This window comes from Oncorhynchus gorbuscha, linkage group LG10 (assembly GCF_021184085.1).
Source record: "Oncorhynchus gorbuscha isolate QuinsamMale2020 ecotype Even-year linkage group LG10, OgorEven_v1.0, whole genome shotgun sequence".
NCBI lineage: Eukaryota > Metazoa > Chordata > Actinopteri > Salmoniformes > Salmonidae > Oncorhynchus > Oncorhynchus gorbuscha.
In genome coordinates this window covers 31560724-31586852 of record NC_060182.1, presented here as the reverse complement: position 1 = coordinate 31586852, position 26129 = coordinate 31560724, and the positions used below count along the sequence as shown (strand labels likewise).

At 41.9% G+C, this 26129-nt stretch overlaps 2 protein-coding genes and 1 long non-coding RNA gene across 6 annotated transcripts; 1 reads left to right on the top strand and 2 right to left on the bottom strand.

Moving 5' to 3' along the window:
• Nucleotides 1-165: 165 nt before the first annotated feature.
• LOC124045876 (small integral membrane protein 29-like) lies at nt 166-6039 on the bottom strand. Of its 2 annotated transcripts, XM_046365636.1 has the most exons (6): nt 5898-5959; nt 3794-3871; nt 3398-3681; nt 3245-3270; nt 2955-3060; nt 166-1841 (listed from the first exon to the last, which is right to left on the bottom strand). In XM_046365636.1, the coding sequence occupies exons 3-6, from the start codon at nt 3503-3505 to the stop codon at nt 1773-1775; spliced, it is 309 nt and encodes a 102-aa protein (XP_046221592.1). In that variant the 5' UTR covers nt 3506-3681; nt 3794-3871; nt 5898-5959; the 3' UTR covers nt 166-1772. The 2 variants fall into 2 exon arrangements, with proteins under 2 accessions (XP_046221592.1, XP_046221593.1); XM_046365637.1 differs by lacking the exon at nt 3794-3871 and having other exon boundaries at nt 5898-6039.
• Nucleotides 5303-22154, top strand: LOC124045878. 2 transcript variants are annotated; one of them, XR_006840914.1, is made up of 3 exons: nt 5303-6069; nt 8448-8523; nt 21993-22154. It is a non-coding gene; the product is annotated as an uncharacterized LOC124045878 (long non-coding RNA). The 2 variants fall into 2 exon arrangements; XR_006840913.1 differs by lacking the exon at nt 21993-22154 and adding an exon at nt 8999-10135.
• LOC124045872 (suppressor of cytokine signaling 2-like) lies at nt 9406-12443 on the bottom strand. 2 transcript variants are annotated; one of them, XM_046365632.1, is made up of 4 exons: nt 12168-12443; nt 11667-11752; nt 11075-11306; nt 9406-10747 (listed from the first exon to the last, which is right to left on the bottom strand). In XM_046365632.1, exons 3-4 carry the CDS (start codon nt 11250-11252, stop codon nt 10269-10271), a joined length of 657 nt encoding a protein of 218 aa, XP_046221588.1. In that variant the 5' UTR covers nt 11253-11306; nt 11667-11752; nt 12168-12443; the 3' UTR covers nt 9406-10268. The 2 variants fall into 2 exon arrangements, with proteins under 2 accessions (XP_046221588.1, XP_046221589.1); XM_046365633.1 differs by lacking the exon at nt 11667-11752.
• Nucleotides 22155-26129: the final 3975 nt, after the last annotated feature.

Genomic DNA, 26129 nt, shown 5'->3' with positions numbered 1-26129 from the left:
TTTTTTGGTCAATCCTTGTCCTGCATCCTCTTCACCGTCTTTTGAGAATAACTTAAGCCAGACTAATGTATACTCTAGACCTATTACACAGTTTATAATTGGCTTATCCCCGCTCTTTCAGTTTCTCCAATTGTTACTGATATCAAATGATTACAAAAGACAGGATAGGAACTCCTTTCCATTTTATTTCTGCTTTACATCCAGACCATCTATAAAAAGTCCATATTCTCACTAAGATGCATACACGTTTACTTCATGGACAGACAATTAGTGCTTCAATTGAAAAGCAACAAAAATAAATCAGTCTTGAACAAGTGTGCAAAATCTTGATAAGTCAAAATTGTCAATTATGTCAAAATTACATGTAGAATTTGTCTTTTCATCAGTAGTCTATCCTGTATTTTCTTTTCAGAACACACTCCGCATTTTAAATCGAATGCATTGTTTAATGTGCATGGGAATTAACTCCGACTTTATAAATAGTGGAGCGTAATACATAGCTGTTAGCATTCAGGAAAAAGTCAATTATTCAAGTCAAAAGTCTAAATTCCACATTCAAATGAATGGAAATACATGATATTTCCCTGTTTAAATTTGAGTGGACTCCTACATACATATACATGCGCTGATAAGATGGTTGATTTCAAATGGGAGCCTTCAACTCTCATCCTGAATGACATTCACAAATGCAAGGAGGAAAGGTGGGTAACCTAGACTAGAGCACATTATACAAGGATGAATCACTGTTCACTCATTTCTTTACCGACACATGAGGTTTCCTGCATACAGTCAGGCCGATGACATTCTTCTGCTAGAAGAACAACAATCCTGTTGCCCTGTCTTCCAGACAGGACATTTTTAGGGCAGTAGTCACAGCTAAATAATGGAGAGGAGTGGGTGGGGTAGGGGAGGTTGGTTCACTATCTACATTCATTAGCCATTATGTGGCATCCCAGATACAGCCAGAGAGCTCTCTCTCTCTCTCTCTCTCTCTCTGCACATCCTATTTCTGAATGTGATGTTTGAAACAACTCAAGTGAAACAAAATAGAGAGAGAACAGGAAACAATCTTGCTCTCTCTTCACCACCGTTTTATCATCACATATCTGGATGATGACGAGAAGGAGGTATTACTTTGGTTGCTTTGATAATGGTATTCACAGTGCAACAAACAAGGACAATTGCAGGACTCAAATTGATTGACTGCACATCTGTGTAACTTATGACATTGAATAGTGAGGGACATAAGTAACCTAATTTTACACCACTAAAACTAGTAGTACAACGGGAAGCATCCTACCCAAGGTCAAGGCTTTGCTAATCTCACTGGTATAGTACTAGTTAAAACAGTAACAATGGACATTAAGGCAAATGTTGCAGTAACACCCACATAATCATACACACAAACACAGTTAAAAAAATAATGAATAAATAGTCTCAAATAAATAATGTCCACTAGTAGTTAGCCAACGTGTCGTGGTTTAGGGTATGGCTTTCGTGAAAACGGGCATGGCTTCAGAGGTTCACAGAATAACCAACCTCCCCTTAGCTTAGAGGCTGACGCTGTACAAAGTAAATGCTCCAACAGAGATGGTGATGACTGATGGATGATAATGACAAAGATGATGATGCAAAGGTATGACTGGCTGTTCCCATTTATCATGCTTTTCCTAAAAAAAACTTTATGTTTAATGATTGACAAATCTGGCATCTCAAGGGTTAACTCCACTGATCTGTAGGATGGCACAGATCGATGTCCTGCTCCAACACACTCATGCATGGGCATCTTTCATCAACAGGGGACGTTGCTGCTGGTAGGACCGTGCCCAACCCTTCACCACCTGAAGACACATACTAGATTTTAGATCAACTCATCTTCCTCATTGCTGTTGTATTTGAAGTCAACGCCTTGTGCAAATCTCTCGAGTGACTCACAAAGTGTGCCTAAAGCTGAATTGACTTACACCCATGTTGGAAACAACAGATCAAGCTCCAACAGATCCAGCTTGGAGTTCTTCCCCCACGTGGACGACACAGAGTTTATACCGCACGCAAATGTAAAGTGATAGCATGTCAGGTGACAAAATTGTCTGGAAGAATCAGATAGAAAGGCATCCAACACGCAGTCAGACTGATCCATACTCTAATTCACATATAAGCGATTATTCTACAGCTCTACTTTCTTGACTGATCTTTATTTTATTTTTTAAATTTACAAACAAAGATGAGCCAAAAGTTGCTCCATTTTATACTACTACATCAAAGATACTGGCCAGCGGAGTTTTTTAAATTTGTATATCTCAGTGTTGTTTCCAATGGCAAATTAAGCATAGTGGGCAGAACAAGCAAGGAGGTGGGCAGAGCCAAGTACGGGCTTGCAAGATCTTATTGGCCCTTTTTAGCATGCATTTCCATATTTCCATTAGGGAACGCCTTCTCTGTGAAGTGTGAATGTGCAATAACTCAAATTTGCCTTTGGACTCCTCCTAAACAATGCAAGTTCTTGAAACTTTGGCAAATGGTCAAGTCTACAAAACTTAGTGCACGCTGCTCATAAAATATTGTCATTTTGGGAACAGAAAACTGTATTGATATCGAATGTTTCATCGATGAGAACATTTGCACAATGTCAGACAAATGTCATCTAGCTGCATCTTCTCACATTCCCTACCACTGGAATTCCTCTCATCGCCATACTTGGTGGTGAGTAGAGGTTCTAAATGGATGCTTCAGATGTATACATCCTTTGAGACATCCGTCTCCTTCCTCTATCTGTGACTACATTACGTTAAAAAAGGCCTATATTTATGCGTGGCCAATGTCGCCATCTAGTGTTTGTAAAAGTTTCACATCTTATTTTTCGTATGGAATAAAAGTGCCACATAGGAAGGGATCCCGGATGTTACTGTAGCTTATCAATTGATTCATAGACAAAGGCGATGGTTAAATCATACCTTAGTATCTTCCTCTTTCCACAGCATTTCCTGTTCAACTTCATGTAATTCTTCTGAGGGGTCGTAGGTATAGACTGGAAGCAACTGGTGCCGGAGCCTGTCAATTCTAAAACACACAATAGGAAAGGAGTATACCGTGACATGGTGACCAATGTAAGAAGACTCTTTTTGGACATTATTGCAGGAATTCTGGGTGTTGTTCAAAAGGAGTTGGCCAATTTAATAAGCAACCATACACATGCTGAGAGCAATAAAGAAGAGAATAAAATGAATTCATAAAAGCAAGTTACCTTCTCTTCCTGCGCACATACATCACCTGCAATTAAAGAAAATGTAGTTAAGCTGGTAAAAAATGTTTTTTTTTAAAGCTGTAGCTCATCAAAGTAGTAATTCTTCACCGTATCGATGTAGGCCAACATGTGATGTCCCTGTTAGCCACTCACCACAGCTGCAGCTATCCCGATAAAGGTGATGAGGAAGAATGGTACCAACACGGAACTGACTGCCACATCCCCGTCTATGATGGCAGGGGGCTGAGTAGTGCTGTTCATTGCATATGTTTGGGTGGAGGGTGGGACAGGCAGCAAATCCCCAGTTGGAGGGAGAAGTTGGGCGGCAGCAGTCCTCTCCTCAACAAGTTAACTCCCAGTTGTTTTTGTCTCATCCTTGTTGTTCATGTGACTTCCACATGGTCTCCTCTTCCTTCACAAATCAGTGTGAAATAAGCCTGAGGGAGGCAAAAGACCAAAAGGTCACATGCTGGTAAGGCATATACAAAAGAGGGAAAAAGGGCAGAGAATTCCTAATCCAGATTTTATATAGATCAGGGCTCAACATACAGGGCTGCCCGCTGGCCAGGGGAGGTTTTGGAAACCCTCCGGGCGAGTAAATCATCCACATCAGTGGCCCGCTTCAGCCTGTGGAAAAAATATTGTAATAATGCTATTTTTCAATCTAGGTTACTGTATAAAAATGATGAAAAAACAGATTAATTCCTGAAGCTCTTAGTTTGTTATGTAGATTAATAATCACACACGCCCATACACAACCTAGTTTGAGCGGAATAATCCGATGGAGAGCAAGAGCGCGCAGCTCTCAAATGGTTGTCACTTTGAGCAGCTCAAATCAAAGTTTATTGGTCAGATACAGAGATGTTATAGCAGGTGCAGAAAAGGCTTGTGTTTCTAGCCCCAACAGTGCAGAAATATCTAGAAATACAAATAAATAAATACACACATAATCCAGAAAATTGAGAAACATCATAATGAGCAAAGTCAGAACAGAAAATAAAAATATATAATGTACATAAATATAATGGTGTGAAAAGACAGTATGGACAGTATATGGATAGAAAAGGTGCGTACAGCAGTAGTTATATAGAATACAGTATATACACCTAAAGTTGGTAAAACAGTATGCAAACTTTATTAAAGTAACCAGTGTTCAATAACTATGTACACAGGGCAGTAAGGTGCAGGCTAAAGTATTGGGTGGTAGCCGGCTAGAATAGTGACTAAGGCTGGTGGTGACTGTTCAACAGTCTGATGGCCTGGAGATAAAAGCTGTTTCCCAGTCTCGCCTTCAAGATGGTACTGGAGTGAACAGGCCGTAGCTCGGATGGCTGTGGTCCTTGATGATCTTCTTGACCTTCCTGTGACACCGGGTGCTGTAACTGTCCTGGAGGGCAGGCAATGTGCCCCCGGCAATGCGTTGGGCTGTGTTGCGGACAGTGCCGTTTCTGCACCAGGCGGTTATAAAGCCTGACAGGATGCTCTCAATGGTGCATTTGTAGAAGTTTGTGAGGGTCTTAGAGGCCAAGCTCAGCTCAGCTCTATTTACTCTTAGATTTTAAAAAGCTAATTAGAGTCAAAGTAGACATCATACAAGACTACAAATCACTGCAAGCTCCTGCACGTCATCTCTAGCTGACACCTTTGCTAACAGGCATTGTGTCAATTTAAAACGGGCACAAGACCGTTTACAGAATTGCCCATTTAAAAGGAATTTGGCCAATTTATTCATTACTAAATTTAGCTAACATTAGATAGTTAATGCAGCAATTCTTACCTTTACCTCAATTCAGCAGTCTCGTCCAAATCATCATGGCATTTGTAGGTCTTTATGATTGCCACATTATCATTTCATTTTTGGGGGGGGGGGTAAATACAGGTCAATATATTGATAAGTCACCTTGCCCTAGAGAGATGTACACGGTTATCAACACACCATGCCAGGGTAATCCTACACGAAACATAGCCCTTATTTTAGCCGTTTCTAAAATCCCCTATGGGAAGAATCCATTGTGGAAAAACGATTGGAACCATTTCCTTCTTTGACCGCTAGGTTGTATGGGTATTATGACTCATTCTGTGGTACTCTATTTGGATATGCCATACAATTCTATAGTTATGTGATCCACACAATGTCCATACGGGTGGATTTGGGTAAAATGCTGCTCGTGCTGAGATCGGATTTCGTGAAATAACACTCATACAAATAATTTAAAGATTTAGATAAGAAGAATTGAATGAATCTGCGCCCAGGACGACGCACGTGAACAAGCAAAAAAGCTGCTGCTGGCCACCACCACCGCACGAGTCACGACACCGGGTTGTATGATGGCTTTCTAACTACTAGCCACTACTACTAATCCGATGTTAGCTAGCCTATTATCTTTATTTCTTGGTTCGTTAAAGTTGTTATGCAAGCAATGTCATACATCGTGCGTTTAGCTTACTAAATTGAGCAGCTCTAGCTAGCTAGCTGTCGCATACCAATCTGACAGCACAGCTTATTGGCTGGCGCAGCTCAAGTTATTTTTACATTTGGCTTAATAATTGCAAGTGTTTTAGAAGAGTATCACTTGCGGATAACCACATTGCTAGCTCTAAATTATGTGTCCAATTTACCATGATTAGAAAAGTAGTTATAATGAACACTCACCGAATGTTTTTGCTCCTCTGTCACTGTGAAGCTAACCAGGAAGAAAACAAAATAGCACTTTGATTGACAAGCCAACCCACGAATGCAAGCAATGAGTAACGGATGGAAGCAACCAATGAAACGTCTCTGGAACAAACAGAGGGTGAATGATAGCTATGCCCCTGATGTGTCGGTAGGTGTCGCAAAACTCATACTGTACAGCATTCAAGTACTGTCATAGCCACTTAAACTCTTTGGTATACTAGTTATGTATTGTGTTTAGTTTTCATTTTTCTTTTTTGGTGGATAGTTGTATGGTGGGTTGAGATTTAGTTGTAAGGGTGGAATTAATCCTTGACTAGGGTCAATACTTTTTTCTGGCCAGGTAATAGGATCAAGAAAAACTCCAGAGCCCAATCATATGCAACAATATTGATTTATTTTTCACTGGGCATATTGACGTGGAAATGCCTTTGTGTTGGAGTAGCTTATGCATGCATGTATGAGGGGCTAGGCATGTATGGGGGATGGGTGCTGGAAGTGGTGGTGGGAGCAGTGAGAGAGTGGAATCTCACAGTATTTCCCTACTTCCAGGAAAAAGACTGCTGGAATTGCAATTCCATTTTTTTCTGAGTGCAGCTGCCTTTGCGCATCCCTCTCTCACCCTCCATCCCTCTGGCTCTGCACCACCAGTCCCCTCCCCTCACTAGACCCTAGAAAACAGAGAACAAGCTTGTGTAAACAGATGTCTCTTTCTGTCTCATAGGCAGCCAGTTCAGAGAACATTTGAAATTATATTGTAAATGGGGAAAGAGGGATGGAGATGCATGACAATTGGATCATGTAATGGATCATGTTTGGTAATGAATACAAATAACTACAGGCAGACACAATGAGAGAATACATAGGGCTAATAATTGATAATCCTTAGTCAAAATTGGGGGGAAACAAACATGCATTGTGTGAGCCATAGAGTAGGTAGACCATGGTGACTTATGCTGAACATTAGGAAAAATGTGTCATTAGTCAGGGATGGAGAAAGCTACAGGACTGTTTCGCTAGGACTGACTGGAATATGTTCTGAGATTCACCCGATATTATTGGGGAGTTCACCATGTCAGTCTTCCCTGACATTTTCACTGACTACAGGGAACGGATGTCCGTGCACGCCCCTATCCACGTCGAGGGGGCTGTGGTGGAGTGGGTCGAGAGCATGGTCCAAACACACCAACACGGTCGTGAAGAAGGCACGACAACGCCACTTCCCCCTCAAGAGGCTGAAAAGATTTGGCATGGGCCCTCAGATCCTCAAAAAGTTATACAGCTGCACCATTGAAAGCATCTTGACTGGCTACGTCACCACTTCGTATGGAAACTGCTTGGCATCCGACTGCAAGGTGCTACAGAGGGTAGTGCGTACAGCCCAATAAATCACTGGGGACGAGCTCCCTGCCATCCAGGACCTCTATACCAGGTGGTGTCAGAGGAAGGCCCTAAAACTTGTCAGACTCCAGCCACCCAAGTCATAGACTGTTTTCCCTGCTACCACATGGGAATCAGTACTGATGCACCAAGTCTGGAACCAACAGGACCCTGTCCTGTACAGCTTCTATCCCCAAGCTATAATAAGACTGCCAAATAGTTAAATGATTAACCAAATAGCTATCCGGATAATCTGCATTGACCCTTTTTACACTAACTCTTTTGACTCATCACATGCACTGCTGCTACTGTTTATTATTTATCCTGTTGCCTCGTCACTTTATCCCTACCTATATATACATGCAGTATCTACCCCGTACCCCTGCTCATCAACTCAGTACTGGTACCCCGTGTATATGGCCAAGTTATCGTTACTCATTGTGTATTTATTCCTTGTGTTATTATTTTTCTGTTATTTCTATATTTTTCTCTTTACATTGTTGGGAAGGGCCTGTTAGTCCACACCTGTTTATGAAGCATGTGACAAATAACATTTGATTTGATTTTGAGGGGATGGAGAAAGTAAAGAGCAATCATATTTGGCATGAGTAAGTTTGTCCTATTGTAAGACCTCAACTCATGTTGGTTCTGGGGAGATGAAATCATCTTTTTACTTGTGGGTCTAGGTAAACCTAAATTAATTCAATACATGGACATGTACTCTACATGGACTTGTTGCTCTGCTGTTTTTGCTGCAGTTTGAACCTAGAATAATGTGATTATTTGGGCAGTTCTAAAGAGCACTTCTACACTGGAGTAAGAGGATGAACTCTGAAGAAGTATATTTGTGTTTATTCAATCTACAGTAAAAAGGTCATAAATGTATTTTCATGAATCATACCCGCTATTTCAATAATTTACAGAACAGTATGTTATGTTCAAGGTCAGGGTCTTCTATGGAAGTCCCTTACTGGGAAGTAAGCGGTAGATAAGTGTGTGTAATAAAAAAGACTGTAATAAAGATGTCTATTGAGACAGAAACAGAAGCCATGAATGAATATGGCAAATTATGAAAAGTGATTGTTCAAAATTGTCTTATCCCACACCCTGTCTTTCTCTGTCTGTCCATCTCTCTTCTGCTCTCTGTAGTTGGTGCTTTGAGTGATAATCATCTAGGGGTGAGTTGTGGTTGCAGCAGCCTTCAGGAATCCTTTTTCCAGGAATGGTGAGTCACTCAACAAAAACACACACACTCAGACACACACACACACACACACACACACACACACACCTCTGCATTAGTGATATATCATATGACTACAGCATAAGCCCCAACCTTTGCTGTGCACTCATGCAGTATCTCTCTGTAATGACGTAAACTGGGAGTGGGGAGATTGTTTTTGTACAATAATCCATGAATGTCCATGTTGAAATTAAAGGAAACACCAGAGAACCTTCACCAGAGAACCTATGGGTGAAGATGGGGTCAAACAGAAACAGGCTTAATCATTCTGGGAAAGGTCAAAGAGGGCTTACAAGTGCAGAACTCCTCCCCCCTCCCCCATCACACACACACACCCTGCAGCAAACACACACACACACACACACACCCTGCAGCAAACACACACACACACTATTGTTCGTAGTTTCTATGGTTTCCTTAAAGAGCACTGCATTTTTCCCTGTCTTTACTTTCCTAGAAAGAGCGGTGAGCTGAAGCTGAGCAAACCAGGTCAAGAGATGAATCAAAATACTGTCATAATGCACATTTGCTATTCTCAATCATTCTCAAGAGGCAGATACAGGGACAGGTATAAAATGGGCAGTTATAAAAGATCACATTTTTATTACAAAATGGTTTATCTAAAAACATGTAATTACTCTGTGGCAAAATCAATAGATGAGGCTTATACTTGATTTTCACATTTAAAAAGCAGAACATTTCATGGAAACACAAATAATGGTTCATTAATTTAGCATATCTTCTAGGTTCATTTGGGTTTATTGTAGCCTTCTGGAACGTATTCAGTCTAATGACTAAAAACAACAATTCTATATTGAATCATATTCCCTCAAGTCCAAAATTATAAACAAACAGAGACAGTGATTTGTTTTTTTACCAATACAAGATTTTAATGCTCCCTGTTAAACAACTTAACCAAAGTATAACCACAAAAAAAAAGCGAAAACATGCCACACTCTCTCGCATTGCATTCTTATATTGTTTCAATTGGCCAATTCCCCCGACCTTGAGACATAGATCAGTGATCATCATAAAAAAGAACAACAATATTAATGGAGTTAATTTGGCTACTGTCACACATGAAAACAGATCCATGTCAAATCCAAATAGCTCTGCAAAATGGTAAAGCAAATAAACCATGATAGAAAGCACACTCATTTACACATAAGGCAGTGTTGAAGGATATGAGGAAGCTTCACAAGCAGCATTTTGCTGTTTGTTATTGTGTTATTCCTCAGTTCAAGAGATGGTTATTTCAGCATCTCAAAGATCTATAAGGAAACCTAAGTTGGACCTGAAATTGATTACCACAATGACAGTCTTTAGAAAATAGAAAAAACCTTAGTGAGATCAGCTAAAACTACACAACCTTGATAATGACCAAGTTACACTCCAGGATTCAGAAAAAAATAGGAATGAATAGGACACTCAGATCAGCCACTTTTGCAGCAAGACTATGGTCCGGAAATCTTTATGATTCATATTAATCAAAAATCCCCCACAATAAAAGCCATGGTATGAGGTGAAATAGTGTATTGTGTTTTTAATTAATGTGGTCCATTTCTAATGCAATAATCTTTCTTCAATACTGTTTATAAAGCAATAACAAAGCTCTTATCTATTGTCTTTTGTATGTTATTTTTTTCAGCACTATATTAGGACATTGATCGAAATTGTCAGATTTAACAGTACAATTCAGGAGTATCAAAAAATCTGATTAACATTTCCTACAACACAAAAGGGTATTCCAGCAAAAAGTCCCGTAGCCGCCTAGGCAAGGGTAAGTCCTGGTGACAGCGAGAATGCTGGTTGATAGTGATGCGGCAAAGGTGCTGGAGACTAGGGGAGACTTTATGGAGGGGCCGGGTGAGTTTGAGCTGCAGAGTTTTCTCTGTAGGGACCGAAGGGTTACCCCCCCCTGTGTCATTTTGAGTGGCCAGATGCTTGTAAGTCAGGGCATAGTGCTGCACCAGATCTACAGCACCCTCAAACCGCCGCAGTCGTGGCCGTGCCACAATTACAGAGTCGAAGCCAAACATGCCAGTGGCGTGCTCTATACGGAGGTGTGTGGGGCCAAGGCTGGTCTTCACAGATAGGGTGAGGAGGTATCCCTGGTAGGAGCTGTCCCGCAAAAGAAAAGTCCCCTCTGGAGCATCAATCAGAACCTGCTTAGCCTGAGCAGCTGTCAGGGGGCCCCAGTACCAGCCTGCAAAACACACAGAGGGGAGCATGAGCAAGAGGGAGAGGGACATGCAGCTGGGAATATTAGACGCATAAGTGTGCAATACGTTTAGTCTGTCAAACATTCCTTACATAATGTCATCTGAATTTAAATGTTAGGCTACATTCATGTCAGACAAAGTTTGAATAGTGAAAAAAAAAAATGCAACATGACATTTCAATCGGCTGTAGGTCTAATGCAATATGGTTGTTGTCTGAGCATTCTAAGGAGACAGAAAATGTGTTCACAGACAGCTGACTACAATAGTCCATAAATCGAAATGTAGGCCTACAATAACGAAAATATGTCAACCTGACTCCTGAAGGTGAGACATGGCTCTTTGCAACCGTGCGGCATCCTCTCTTGACTCAATTCGACGTGGCTCCAGCTCGCTGTCCTTTAGCCAGACTGCATTGAGCGATTTGTCGGGGGCACTGGTCGGAATAATCATTGGGCCTGAAGGCAATGGTACACCGGAGGATTTGGGCATCCGATGGTTCTCAATCTGTTTTAGACACCTAGCTGTATGTATCCCATCCAAAGTCTTAAAAAGAACGTTAACATACACACAAATCAACTAAAGATCATACATACAAATTGATAGGAGCCTAATCAGTTGTATAAAAATGATTTAAATAATTTCCAAAAGCCAGACATTGTGACGCCTTAGCCCTATAAATGAACTTGTGTTTGCATCACTCCATGATTTGAATAATTTGCTGTGTTGAATAGCCTATGCGTCCTATATGTGTCCAAATAATTCCACTCACTACATTAACTACTATGGTCGTTTGTCAAATCTTAATGGAAAATACAGTATGTCTTAGACTAAAGTTGTAGGCTCACATCTAGGCCTATAATTATTTTTTATAAAATCGGCTTTTGAAATGGGGCTATTTCTCACCTTTACGAGCCTAAGTGCGTTCTTGAAACCCCCAGAGGTCTAACCATTGAAATAGCCTTTTCAGAAGATCTTCTGCAGCCTAACTCCTAGAACCAAATGACACTAATTAGGAATATTTCACGTTTTTCACAGTTTATTTAAATGTTTCACCATTCTACACGAAAGTGGTCTAGTTTGCGCTACGGTAATCTGGATACATCCTATAGCCAAACATAGACTTCATCGCCGATAGCCAATATTGAACATGCAATGAGATTCAGTAGCTTACTACTTAAGATTATGTTGAGTAAAGTGTGATGTGATTGTATTAAAAAATGATTAATAGGCTAAATGCTGCGAACAAAATATGATGCCGAATCTCTCAATTCACGTCTTCTTGGTGCATAAACCACTATTTGGCATAGAAACCACATTACAATAAGGCTTCTTCTGTATTGGAGAACATACATTCAATAACGCAGAACATTTATATTGGCTGCTGCAACTGATCATTCATTTTACCTGCACTGGTTAAACAGTTCATGTCCTCAGCAATTCAAACTTGAGCCACACAGCGCAACGAAAGATCTGGAGCACTTGTTTGGTATCCTGCATGATGTATGATATTTTCAGGGATATATTAAACAAACAATCCACAATATGTCACGAGCTGCCCTCTAAATGCACGACCTGGCAGTCTATCAGTGTGTACTCTTTACCAGTCTAGGGTCTGGGCACTGAGTTTTTTCGTTTTACATTGTTGCCTTTCCTAGTTTTCCTTGTTGACGGAGCGCTCGTTTTTCCAGGAACATTCCCAGAAAGAGGGGTCACGTGTGCATGATATGGTCTCAGTTCCACCAATCCATGGCCCAAACGATGAAGTCACCCAGAGCCAAAGAGGGAGCGGAAAGCGGTCTAAGGCCCACTGAAAGGTGCATTCCGTAAAATGTCCGATACGACTTTACATTATAGCTCGGAATAGTGATAATAACATGGTAAAAATGCATAGCCTATTTACTTATAATGACCTATTAATGAAAACGTGAATTTCAGTAGGCTATAATTATGTTCTTATTTCATGGAAATAAATACACCATACAGCTTTCCAAAATAATGGAAACACCAACATAAAGTGTCTTAATAGGTGGACGTGCCACCAGAACAGCTTCAAGGCGCCTTGGCATAAATTCTACAAGTATCTGGAACTCTATTGAAAGGATGCGACAACCATTCTTTCACGTGAAATGCCATAATTTGGTGTTTTGTTGATGGTGGTGGAAAACATTGTCTCGGCGTTGCTACAGAATTTCCTATAAGTGGTCATTTGGCTTGAGATCTGATGACAGAGACAGCCATGGCATATGGTTTACATAGTTTTCATGCTCATCAATCAAACCATTCAGTAACCACTCATGCCCTGTGGATGGGGGTACAGTTCAAACTACTAATCTTGAAAATGACTCTCTCCAGAAATAAGTCTCTCACTGTTGCCGCCTGCTACCGACCCCCCTCAGCACCCAGCTGTGCCCTGGACACCATTTGTGAATTGATTGCCCCCCATCTAGCTTCAGAGTTTGTTCTGTTAGGTGACCTAAACTGGGATATGCTTAACACCCCAGCAGTCCTACAATCTAAGCTAGATGCCCTCAATCTCACACAAATCATCAAGGAACCCACCAGGTAGGACCCTAAATCTGTAAACAAGGGCACCCTCATAGACGTCAACCTGACCAACTGGCCCTCCAAATACACCTCTGCTGTCTTCAACCAGGATCTCAGCGATCACTGCCTCATTGCCTGTATCCGCTACGGAGCCGCAGTCAAACGACCACCCCTCATCACTGTCAAACGCTCCCTAAAACACTTCTGTGAGCAGGCCTTTCTAATCGACCTGGCCCGGGTATCCTGGAAGGACATTGACATCATCCCGTCAGGTGAGGATGCCTGGTCATTCATTAAAAGTAACTTCCTCACCATTTTAGATAAGCATGCTCCGTTCAAAAAATGCAGAACTAAGAACAGATATAGCCCTTGGTTCACTCCAGACCTGACTGCCCTCGACCAGCACAAAAACATCCTGTGGCGGACTGCAATAGCATCGAACAGTCCCCGCAATATGCAACTGTTCAAAACCTGGACCCTTACAAAGCAGCTGGGCTTGACAACCTGGACCCTCTATTTCTGAAACTATCCGCCGCCATTGTCGCAACCCCTATTACCAGCCTGTTCAACCTCTCTTTCATATCGTCTGAGATCCCCAAGGACTGGAAAGCTGCCGCAGTCATCCCCCTCTTCAAAGGGGGAGACACCCTGGACCCAAACTGTTACAGACCTATATCCATCCTGCCCTACCTATCTAAGGTCTTCGAAAGCCAAGTCAACAAACAGGTCACTGACCATCTCGAATCCCACCGTACCTTCTCCGCTGTGCAATCTGGTTTCCGAGCCGGTCACGGGTGCACCTCAGCCACGCTCAAGGTACTAAACGATATCATAACCGCCATCGATAAAAGACAGTACTGTGCAGCCGTCTTCATCGACCTTGCCAAGGCTTTCGACTCGGTCAATCACCATATTCTTATCGGCAGACTCAGTAGCCTCGGTTTTTCAGATGACTGCCTTGCCTGGTTCACCAATTACTTTGCAGACAGAGTTCAGTGTGTCAAATCGGAGGGCATGCTGTCCGGTCCTCTGGAAGTCTCTGTGGGGGTGCCACAGGGTTCAATCCTTGGGCCGACTCTTTTTTCTGTATATATCAATGATGTTGCTCTTGCTGCGGGCGATTCCCTGATCCACCTCTACGCAGATGACACCATTCTATATACTTCCGGCCCGTTCTTGGACACTGTGCTATCTAACCTCCAAACGAGCTTCAATGCCATACAACACTCCTTCGGTGGCCTCCAACTGCTCTTAAACGCTAGTAAAACCAAATGCATGCTTTTCAACCGTTCGCTGCCTGCACCCGCACGCCTGACCAGCATCACCACCCTGGATGGTTCCAACCTTGAATATGTGGACATCTATAAGTACCTAGGTGTCTGGCTAGACTGTAAACTCTCCTTCCAGACTCATATCAAACATCTCCAATCGAAAATCAAATCAAGAGTCGGCTTTCTATTCCGCAACAAAGCCTCCCTCACTCACGCCGCCAAACTTACCCTAGTAAAACTGACTATCCTACCAATCCTCGACTTCGGCGATGTCATCTACAAAATTGCTTCCAACACTCTACTCAGCAAACTGGATGCAGTTTATCACTGTGCCATCCGTTTTGACACTAAAGCACCTTATACCACCCACCACTGCGACTTGTACGCTCTAGTCGGCTGGCCCTCGCTACATATTCGTCGCCAGACCCACTGACTCCAGGTCATCTACAAATCCATGCTAGGTAAAGCTCCGCCTTATCTCAATTCACTGGTCACGATGGCAACACCCATCCGTAGCATGCGCTCCAGCAGGTGTATCTCACTGATCATCCCTAAAGCCAACACCTCATTTGGCCGCCTTTCGTTCCAGTTCACTGCTGCCTGTGACTGGTACGAATTGCAAAAATCGCTGAAGTTGGAGACTTTTATCTCCCTCACCAACTTCAAACATCTGCTATCTGAGCAGCTAACCGATCGCTGCAGCTGTACATAATCTATCGGCAAATAGCCCACCCATTTTTACCCACCTCATCCCCACACTGTTTTTATTTATTTACTTTTCTGCTCTTTTGCACACCAATATCTCTACCTGTACATGATCATCTGATCATTTATCACTCCAGTGTTAATCTGCAAAATTGTAATTATTCGCCTACCTCATGCCTTTTGAACACAATGTATATAGACTCCACTTTTTTTTTCCTATTGTGTTATTGACTTGTTCATTTTTTACTCCATGTGTAACTCTGTGTTGTCTGCTCACACTGCTATGCTTTATCTTGGCCAGGTCGCAGTTGCAAATGAGAACTTGTTCTCAACTAGCCTACCTGGTTAAATAAAGGTGAAATAAAATAACATTTAAAAAAATCCACTCCCATCAGGATAGAAAGATTCACCATACAGTAGGCTGAAGGTGATCACTAGAATGGCTGTGTATTTACTAGCGTTTACCTTGCCCTCTAAGCGGTTGAGTAAACCTAAACCATGCCAGGAAAATGCACCCCACCACCATAACCAAGCCGCCAGAACCCTCATTTACTCAAGTGTTTCCATTATTTTGTCAGTTAGCCTACCTGTACTGTGTGCATGTATAGACGATAAACAATACTACTTGGAATTGGTTTTTACCTAAATCAAATAAAAGTTTATTGGTCGTGTACACCGTTTAACAGATGTTATAGCGGGTGCAGCGAAATGGTTATGTTACTGGCTCCTAACAATGCAGTAAAATGTAAATCAAGTAGGCATACACAAGTAATAATAATAATAACAATGTTTCATAGCCTACCTTATATCACATTTGAGGATGAGGGTTGGCAAATGATCCTTACCATTATGCTTTGTTACACAATTATCTGTTACAAAATCCTCTTGTTCTTGCATACTTTATTTTTTCTATAGCCTTAGTCAGACATTCTTATGAAACATTTACATTAATTGCATATTTTCAAGACAAATTTAAGCAACGTTGGCGTGGATTTTAATGTAGGCATAGAGTACAGTCAAATCTGTGCATAATTTATATACACTGCTCAAAAAAATAAAGGGAACACTTAAACAACACAATGTAACTCCAAGTCAATCACACTTCTGTGAATTCAAACTGTCCACTTAGGAAGCAACACTGATTGACAATAAATTTCACATGCTGTTGTGCAAATGGAATAGACAACAGGTGGAAATTATAGGCAATTAGCAAGATACCCCCAATAAAGGAGTGGTTCTGCAGGTGGTGACCACAGACCACTTCTCAGTTCCTATGCTTCCTGGCTCATGTTTTGGTCACTTTTGAATGCTGGCGGTGCTTTCACTCTAGTGGTAGCATGAGACGGAGTCTACAAACCACACAAGTGGCTCAGGTAGTGCAGCTCATCCAGGATGGCACATCAATGCGAGCTGTGGCAAGAAGGTTTGCTGTGTCTGTCAGCGTAGTGTCCAGAGCATGGAGGCACTACCAGGAGACAGGCCAGTACATCAGGAGATGTGGAGGAGGCCGTAGGAGGGCAACAACCCAGCAGCGGGACCGCTACCTCTGCCTTTGTGCAAGGAGGAGCACTGCCAGAGCCCTGCAAAATGACCTCCAGCAGGCCACAAATGTGCATGTGTCTGCTCAAACGGTCAGAAACAGACTCCGTGAGGGTGGTATGAGGGCTCGACGTCCACAGGTGGGGGTTGTGCTTACAGCCCAACACCGTGCAGGACGTTTGGCATTTGCCAGAGAACACCAAGACTGGCAAATTCGCCACTGGCGCCCTGTGCTCTTCACAGATGAAAGCAGGTTCACACTGAGCACATGTGACAGACGTGACAGAGTCTGGAGACGCCGTCGAGAACGTTCTGCTGCCTGCAACATCCTCCAGCATGACCGGTTTGGCGGTGGGTCAGTCATGGTGTTGGGTGGCATTTCTTTGGGGGGCCGCACAGCCCTCCATGTGCTCGCCAGAGGTAGCCTGACTGCCATTAGGTACTGAGATGATATCCTCAGACCCCTTGTGAGACCATATGCTGGTGCGGTTGGCCCTGGGTTCCTCCTAATGCAAGACAATGCTAGACCTCATGTGGCTGGAGTGTGTCAGCAGTTCCTGCAAGAGGAAGGAATTGATGCTATGGACTGGCCCGCCCGTTCTCCAGACCTGAATCCAATTGAGCACATCTGGGACATCATGTCTCGCTCCATCCACCAACACCACGTTGCACCACAGACTGTCCAGGAGTTGGCGGATGCTTTAGTCCAGGTCTGGGAGGAGATCTGTTAGGAGACCATCCACCACCTCATCAGGAGCATGCCCTGGCGTTGCAGGGAGGTCATACAGGCACATGGAGGCCACACACACTACTGAGCCTCACTTACATCAAAGTTGGATCAGCCTGTAGTGTCGTTTTCCACTTTCATTTTGAGTGTGACTCCAAATCCAGACCTCCATGGGTTGATACATTTGATTTCCATTGATCATTTTTTTGTGATTTTTGTTGTCAGCACATTCAACTATGTAAAGAAATAAGTATGTAATAAGAATATTTCATTCATTCAGATCTGGGATGTGTTATTTTAGTGTTCCCTTTATTTATTTTTAGCAGTGTATATATACCAGGCCCCTAGGTGCGCACTCTGTAGTCTGATACTGCTGTCAGACTACAACCTATCCCGCAAACGAAAATCCTCAATCAAGCCATCTGCCGCGCTGTAGAATTTGCGTCCGGCCATGCACTGCACATTACGGTATCACGCGGAATATTTTGACAGGGAGAGAAGCTCTGATCTCTGAACCACTTCTAAACAGATTGTGTCGGCAGTGAATTGTGTGATGATGATGTGATATGTTTATATCCAGTAACGTCATTCATTGTATGGACTTTGTTGACACTTTTTCTTGTTTCAATTCGGTATCAACACGCATCACACGCGGAAACACGTGCCTCCCAGGCGGTAGTTCGGTTAAACCCTTTTCAGTGATTGAGACTCCACATACAGCAACTATGATTGCATTTGGATGTCAAGAAATAGGCCAAAAATACAGACTTGCAGCAAAGAAACATCTAAACCTATAAAGGCACTGATGAAAAACCATGATTGGATTTTTCTAATAATTATAACCTATTGTCAAATATGATCATGTAAAATATTTCAATGGATTTTAATTGGAGAGCTAATTCATACTGGGTTAGTTTCATCCTTAACACTTGACACCCAGTGTCATAACATGTTATGACATGGTCATAACCATGTCATAATATGTCAATACAGCTGATATAACTTGTCATAACCTGTTATAATATGATCACTGTCATGACACATACTGCATATTGTGACATATATTGTGTTACTTTATGGCTGGTTATGACACCTACATCAGTGTCAAAGCCCACAAAACCTACCACACAAGGCAAAATATTATATTACACCATAGCCTACATGTCAACAGTATGTTTGTTGTATGTATGCTTTTTTGTTAATGACCATATTAAATTCTCATTGTAATTGCGCAGACATTGATGTCAGACATGCACATACCCCAATGCTCTGTTGCTGATGACTGGAATGAATGCAGGAGCAGATTTCAGGAGTAGGACCAGACACCCTATTTTTGACTGATGACTTATATAAGGGAATGTACGTGGTAGGCCGATCTGGCTTATATGATTATGATGGTCATAATGCTTCTTGACAGTGTCATATAGTGTATATTTTTTGGTCCATGTAAAATGACAACTGATGTCGTGTATTTTCTACAAGTTACTTAAAATATGATGAAAAAACATGACTGCAATGAATTCATTACAAAAACAACAAAGGATTTAAAAAACAAACTTTAAAACGGAAGGAAACTTCTTGGCAGGGATTTTTTTTCTTCAATAAATGTGGGTTTTGACACTCTTATATACAGTTGAATTCGGAAGTTTACATACACCTTAGCCAAATACATTTAAACTCAGTTTTTCACAATTCCTAACATTTAGTGAAGTGCACCAGTCCCTCCTGCAGCAACGCACCCCCACAACATGATGCTGCCACCCCCGTTCTTCACGGTTGGGATGGTGTTCTTCGGCTTGCAAACCTCCCAATGTTTTCCTCCAAGTTCTATTTTTGTTTCATCAGACCAGAGGACATTTCTCCAAAAAGTACGATATTTGTCCCCATGTGCAGTTGCAAACCGTAGTCTGTCTTTTTTTATGGCGGTTTTGGAGCAGTGGCTTCTTCCTTGCTGAGCGGCTTTTCAGGTTACATTGATATAGGACTCATTTTACTTGTTTTACCGTGGATATAGATACTTTTCAAGCAAAGAGGCACTGAGTTTGAAGGTTGTCCTTGAAATACATCCACATGTAGACCTCCAATTGACTCAAATTATGTCAATTAGCCTTTCAGAAGCTTCTAAAGCCATGACATAATTTTCTGGAATTTTCCAAGCTGTTTAAAGGCACTGTCAACTTAGTGTATGTAAACTTTTGACCCACTGGAATTGTGATACAGTGAATTATAAGTTAGATAATCTGTCTGTAAACAATTGTTGGAAAAATGACTTGTGTCATGCACATAGTAGATGTCCTAATCGACTTGCCAAAACTATAGTTTGTTAACATGAAATTTGTGGAGTGGTTGAAAAATGAGTTTTATTGACTCCAACCGAAGTGTATGTAAACTTCCGACTTCAACTGTAAGTGTCATAAACTAACACAATATATATCACAACAGGTGTAAATATCTGGGTCATGACAATGTTATGACTGTTTTGGCAAGTTCTGTCAGCTGTTATGACATGGTTATGGCCATGGGTTATGACACTGGGTGTCTGTCAAGTAAAGTGTTTCCATTTCATCTCATATTCCATAATATTTATCGCATATTGGAGACTAAATGAAAGTTTAACATACTGTTTCAAATATGTACTATTTTGAAAATACACATTGCATACATAATAATGTAATTTATCCCATATTGAAGACTCAATTAAAGAACGTCTTCATATATTTAGTCAGTAAACTCAATGTATTTATGTCATACACCTTCTCAATCAATTAAATGTATTTTACAAAGCCCTTTTTACATCAGCCGTTGTCACAAAGTGCTTGTAGAGATACACAGCCTAAAACCCCAAAGAGCAAGTAATGCAGATACAGAAACACAGTGACAAGGAAAAACACCCTAGAAGGGCAGGAAGCTAAGAAGAAACCTAGGAAGGAACCAAGCTCAGAGGGGTAACTCTTCTGACTGTGCTGGGTGGAGATTATCAGAGTACATGGCCATTAATGCCAGATCATTTTACAAGATGTTCATACATGACCAGCAGGTTCAAATAATAATATCAGTGGTTATAAAGGGTGCAACAGGTCAGCACGTCAGGAGTAAATGTCAGTTGGCTTTTAATAGCCAAGCATTCAGAAGTCAAGACAGCAGGTGTGGTAGAGAGAGTGAGAGAGAGAAAGCAGGTCGAAACAGCAGGTCCGGGACAAGATCGCACGTCTGGTGAACAGGTCAGGGTTCCATAGCCACAGGCAAAACAGCAGATCGGGATCAGCAGCATGACCAGATGGACTGGGGCCAGCCAGGAGTAATCCTGATGGTCATAAATCTCAGGTCCTCCTCAGCTAGAGAGAGAGATGGGAAAATTAGGAGGAGCATACTGAAGTTCACACAGGACACCAGATAAGACAGGAGAATTTCACCACATAGAACAGACTGACCCTAGTCCCCCGGCACATAGACTATTGCAGCATAGATATTGGAGGCTGAGACGGAGGGGTGAAAAAGACAGGAAGAACACCTCAGTGACACAACCCACTCAAGTGACACACCCGTCCTAGGGATGGCATGGAAGGGCACTAGGGTCAGAGGCAGAGAATCGCAGTAGAGAGCGGGGAGCCGGCCAGGCAGAGACAGCAAGAGCAGTTCATCTCTCCAGTGCCTTGCTGTTCCCCTTCTCATCCCTGGGACAGACTACACTCAATCATAGGACTTACTGAAGAGATCAGTCTTCAGTAAAGACTTAAAGGTCGAGACAGAGTATGCATCTCTGACATGGATAGGTAGAACATTCCATTAAAAAAATGAGCTCTACATGAGAAAGCCCTGGCTCCAGTTGTTTGGGGCAATAAGGGACAATAACGAAGCCTGCCTCCTATGACGGTAGCGTACGTGTAGGTATGTACGGCAGGACCAAATCGGAGAGATAGGTAGGAGCAAGTCCATGTATTGCTTTGTAAATTAGCAGTAAAACCTTGAAATCAGCCCTATCCTTAACAGGAAGCCAGTGTAGAGAGGCTAGCACTGGAGTAATATGATCACATTTCTTGGCTCTAGTCAAGATTCTAGCAGCCGTATTTAGCACTAACTGAAGTATATTTAGTGCTGTATCCGGGTAACTGGAGAGTAGAGCATTGCAGTAGTGTAATCTAGAAGTGATAAAAGCATGGATTAGCTTTTCTGCATAATTTTCAGACAACAAAAAATTGTATTTTTGCAATATTATGAAGATGGAAAAAAGCAGCCCTTGAAACAGTCTTGATATGTTCGCCGAAAGAGAGATCTGGGTCCTTTACAGTTTTATTTGAGACGACTTTACAACCATCAAGATTAATTGTCAGATCAAACAGCATATCTCTTTGTTTCTTGGGACCTAGAACTAGTATATCTGTTTTGTCTGAGTTTAAAAGTAAAACATTTGCCACCATCCACTTCCTTATGTCTGAAAAACAGGCTTCCAGGGACACACAGCGAGGGCAACTTAAGGAGCTCCGTAAGAAGCATCTCAAGGTCCTGGAGTGGCCTAGCCAGTCTCCAAACCTGAACCCAATAGAAAGTCTTTGGAGGGAGCTGAAAGTCCGTATTGCCCAGAGACAGCCCCGAAACCTGAAGGATCTGGAGAACGTCTGTATGGAGGAGTGGGCCAAAATCCCTGCTGCAGTGTGTGCAAACCTGGTCATGAACTACAGGAAACGTATGATCTCTGTAATTGCAAACAAAGGTTTCTGTACCAAATATTAAGTTCTGCTTTTCTGAGGTATCAAATACTTATGTCATGCAATAAAATGCTAATTGATGACTTAAAAATCATACAATGTGATTTTCTGGATTTTGTTTTAGATTCCGTCTCTCACAGTTGAAGTGTACCTATGATACAAATTACAGACCTTTACATGCTTTGTAAGTAGGAAAACCTGCAAAATTATCAGTGTATCAAATACTTGTTCTCCCCACTGTATTTGCAAAAATGTTTTTAAAAAACAGTTTTTTCTTTGTCATTATGGGGTATTGTGTCTAGATTTAATCAATCTAATCAGTTTTAAAGTAAGGTTGTAATGTAACAAAGTGGAAAAAGTTGAGGGGTCTGAATACTTTCCAAATGCACTGTATATATACACATGATGACTGACAGGGGTGCTGTTCTGAAGCCCCCATGCCTCCATCTTGACACTTTCCCACCATTGTAAAGAATGTTTTGGAAGCTATAGAATTGCATTTACTAACGTCTACAATTGTTTTTGCCACATATATTCTATTACAGACACCTTAATGCACACTTTTGAAATATATTATGAGAGCTAAACATACAAATACAAATTAAGATATTAAAACCTTTTCCTTAAAGTCTAATGTTTAAAAATACTAATGTTACTGTCCCCACTACAACAAAAAGTACTTAAAAACATGTGATTTTGTCCTTGAAACAATTAAAGGAAATACTGTAGAAATCCATTCATTCCTATGGAGGACTGCTTTTCTGAGAAGTGCCAATATGGCTGACCAGTGGCTTCAAAGGCTCTCATTGGCCAATACATAGCATCAGAAATCCAGCAATCCAGGACTTTCTACACTATAATTTCAAGGTACATACCTACATGTATGCTATGGTCACAAGACGCAGGGCTCCTATTGTTCCCAGAATTTCTAAACAAACAGCTGAAGGCAGGGCTTTCTCCTATAGAGCTCAATTTTTATGGAATAGTCTACCTATCCATGTGAGAGATGCAGACTTGGTCTCAACCTTTAAGTCTTTACTGAAGACTCATCGCTTCAGTAGGTCCTATGATTGAGTGTAGTCTGGCCCAGGGGAGATAAGGGGAACAGCAAGGCACTGGAGAGACGAATCACCCCCTCTCTCCACTGGGATTATCTACCTCTGACCCTGTTATGGGGGCTGAGTCACTGGCTTACTAGTGCTCTTCCATGCCATCCCTAGGAGGGGTGCGTCACTTGAGTGGGTTGAGTCACTGAGGTGATTTTCTTGTCCGGTTAGCATCCCTTCGGGCTTGTGCAGTGAAGGAGATCTTCGTGGGCTTTACTCAGCCTTGTTTTAATGTAGTAAATTGGTGGTCTGTTGTTATCCCTCTAGTGGTGTGAGGGCTGTGCCTTGGCAAGGTGGGTGGGGTTGTATCCTGGCTGGTTGGCCCTGTCCGGGGGCATCGTCGGACGGGGCCACAGTGTCCCCCGACCCCCACTGTCTCAGCCTCCACTATCTATGTTGCGCTAGTCTATGTTCCGGGACTCAGTCTGTTATATCTGGTATAATTCCCCTGTCATATCTGGTATAATTCCCCTGTTTTATCTGGTGGCCTGTGTGAATTTAAGTATGCTCCCTCTAATTATCTTTCCCTCCCTCTCTCACTCCCTTCCAGGAGAAGCTGAGCAATAGGACCATGCGTCAGGATTACCAGGCCTGATGACTCCTGGCTGTTCCCACTCCACCTGGTCATGCTGCTACTCCAGTTTCAACTGTTCTGCCTAGGGTTATGGAACCCTGACCTGTTCACCAGATGTGCTACCTTGTCCCGGACCTGCTGTTTTCGACTCTCTCTCTACCGCACCTGCTGTCTCGACCTTTGAATGCTCGGCTATGAAAAGCCAACTGACATTTACTCCTGAGATACTGACCTGTTGCAACCACTGTGATTATTGTTTCCCCCTGCTTGTAATCTATGAATGTTTGAACATCTTGAAGAACAATCTGGCCTTAATGGACATGTACTCTCTTAATCTCACCCCCAGCACAGCCAAAAGAGGACTGGTTCAGAGCCTGGTTCCTCTCTCGATTTCTTCCTAGGTTCCTGCCTTTCTAGGGAATTTTTCCAAGCCACGTACTGCATTGCTTGCTGTTTTGGGTTTTAGGCTGGGTTTCTGTATAGCACCTGGTGACATTTGCTGATGTAAAAAGGGCTTTATAAATATATTTGATACAGTGCCTTGAGAAAGTATTCACTCGCCTTGACTTTTTCCACATTTTGTTGTGCTATAAAGTGGGATTAAAATGGATTTGTCATTTTATGTCAACAATCTACACAAAATAATCTGTCACAGTGGAAGAAAATGTCTGACGTGTTGGTTTGATTAATGGAAAATACAACATTAATATATCTTGATTCAATAAGTATTCAACACATGTAGGGCTATGGCGGTCACAAAATTTGGTCAGTCAGTGATTGCCAGTAATTTACAGTGAATTAACAAAGACATTTAGCATCTCCTGGCTTCCACATATAGCCTATGCAGACCTTTGGAACATCTACCTTTTAAAAAGTCAAAGAAATCAATGTAATATAGCCTACACCTTCACAATAATTCCATTATTTATTTTAGAAGGGTCTAAAGAAGCATGACATGAAGAGAAAGTAGTCTATTTCAGAAGAACAGAATAAGATACTCTGAGTTGTCTTTATGTTAGTTCCTGATCTTGCTATGCCAAATGGCTGTGAGCTACACTAGAATTCGGTGGCATTATTTTATATTATTTTATAGTATGAAGAATACAATTGAACAAAGCTGAATCAAATAGAAAGGCTCTTTTCTCCAAACAATTTGCGCACATGTGGCTATTCTATGTTGAGCATTTAACAAAGAAATACAGTTGAAGGCAGAAGTTTACTTACACTTAGGTTGGAGTCATTGAAAATCGTTTTTCAACCACTCCACAAATTTCTTGTTAACAAACTATAGTTTTGGCAAGTCGGTTAGGACATCTACTTTTTGCATTACACAAGTCATTTTTCCAACAATTGTTTACAGACAGATTATTTAACTTATAATTCACTGTATCACAATTCCAGTGGGTCAGAGGTTTTACATAAACTAAATTGACTGTGCCTTTAAGCAGCTTGGAACAGCTTGGCTTTAAAAGCTTCTGATAGGCTAATTGACATCATTTGAGTCAATTGGAGGTGTACCTGTGGATATATTTCAAGTCCTACCTTCAAACTCACTGCCTCTTTGCTTGACATCATGGGAGTTTGTCTGTGGAGATGGGAGAACCTTCCAGAAAGAAAACCATCTCTGCAGCACTCCACCGATCAGGCCTTTATGGTGGAGTGGCCAAATGGAAGCCACTCATTAGTAAAAGGCACATGACAGCCCGCTTGGAGTTAGCCAAAAGGCTCCTAAAGGACTCAGACCATGAAAAACAAGATTCTCTGATCTGATGAAACCAAGATTGAACTCTTTGACCTGAAGGCCAAGAGTCACGTCTGGTGTATACCGATCACCATCCCTACGGTGAAACATGGTGGTGGCATCATCATGCTTTGGGGACTGGGAGACTAGTCAAGATCAAGGCAAAGATGAATGGAGCAATGTACAGAGAGATCCTTGATGAAAACCTGCTACAGAGCACTCAGGATCTGACTGGGAAGAAGGTTCACCTTCCAACAGAACAATGACCCTAAACACATAGCCAAGACAACGCAGGAGAAGCTTTGGGACACATCTCTAAATGTCCCTGAGAGAGCCTGGACTTGTACCCGATCGAACATCTTTGGAGAGACCTTAAAATAGCTGTGCAGCAACCCTCCCCAATCAAACATGACAGAGCTTGAGAGGATCTGCAGAAGAATGGGAGAAACTAAA

What these genes read in the sequence shown, in the direction of transcription:
- LOC124045876 (XM_046365637.1), bottom strand. Translation starts at nt 3,505, where the DNA reads ATGAACAGCACTACTCAGCCCCCTGCCATCATAGACGGGGATGTGGCA. An exon ending in TATGTGCGCAGGAAGAGAAG is followed by an intron (nt 3,061 to 3,244) that starts GTAACTTGCTTT and finishes TGTGTGTTTTAG; the next exon opens with AATTGACAGGCTCCGGCACC. An exon ending in GGAAAGAGGAAGATACTAAG is followed by an intron (nt 1,842 to 2,954) that starts GTATGATTTAAC and finishes ATGTGTCTTCAG; the next exon opens with GTGGTGAAGGGTTGGGCACG.
- LOC124045872 (XM_046365632.1), bottom strand. Translation starts at nt 11,252, where the DNA reads ATGCCCAAATCCTCCGGTGTACCATTGCCTTCAGGCCCAATGATTATT. An exon ending in GTCTCACCTTCAGGAGTCAG is followed by an intron (nt 10,748 to 11,074) that starts GTTGACATATTT and finishes TGTGTTTTGCAG; the next exon opens with GCTGGTACTGGGGCCCCCTG.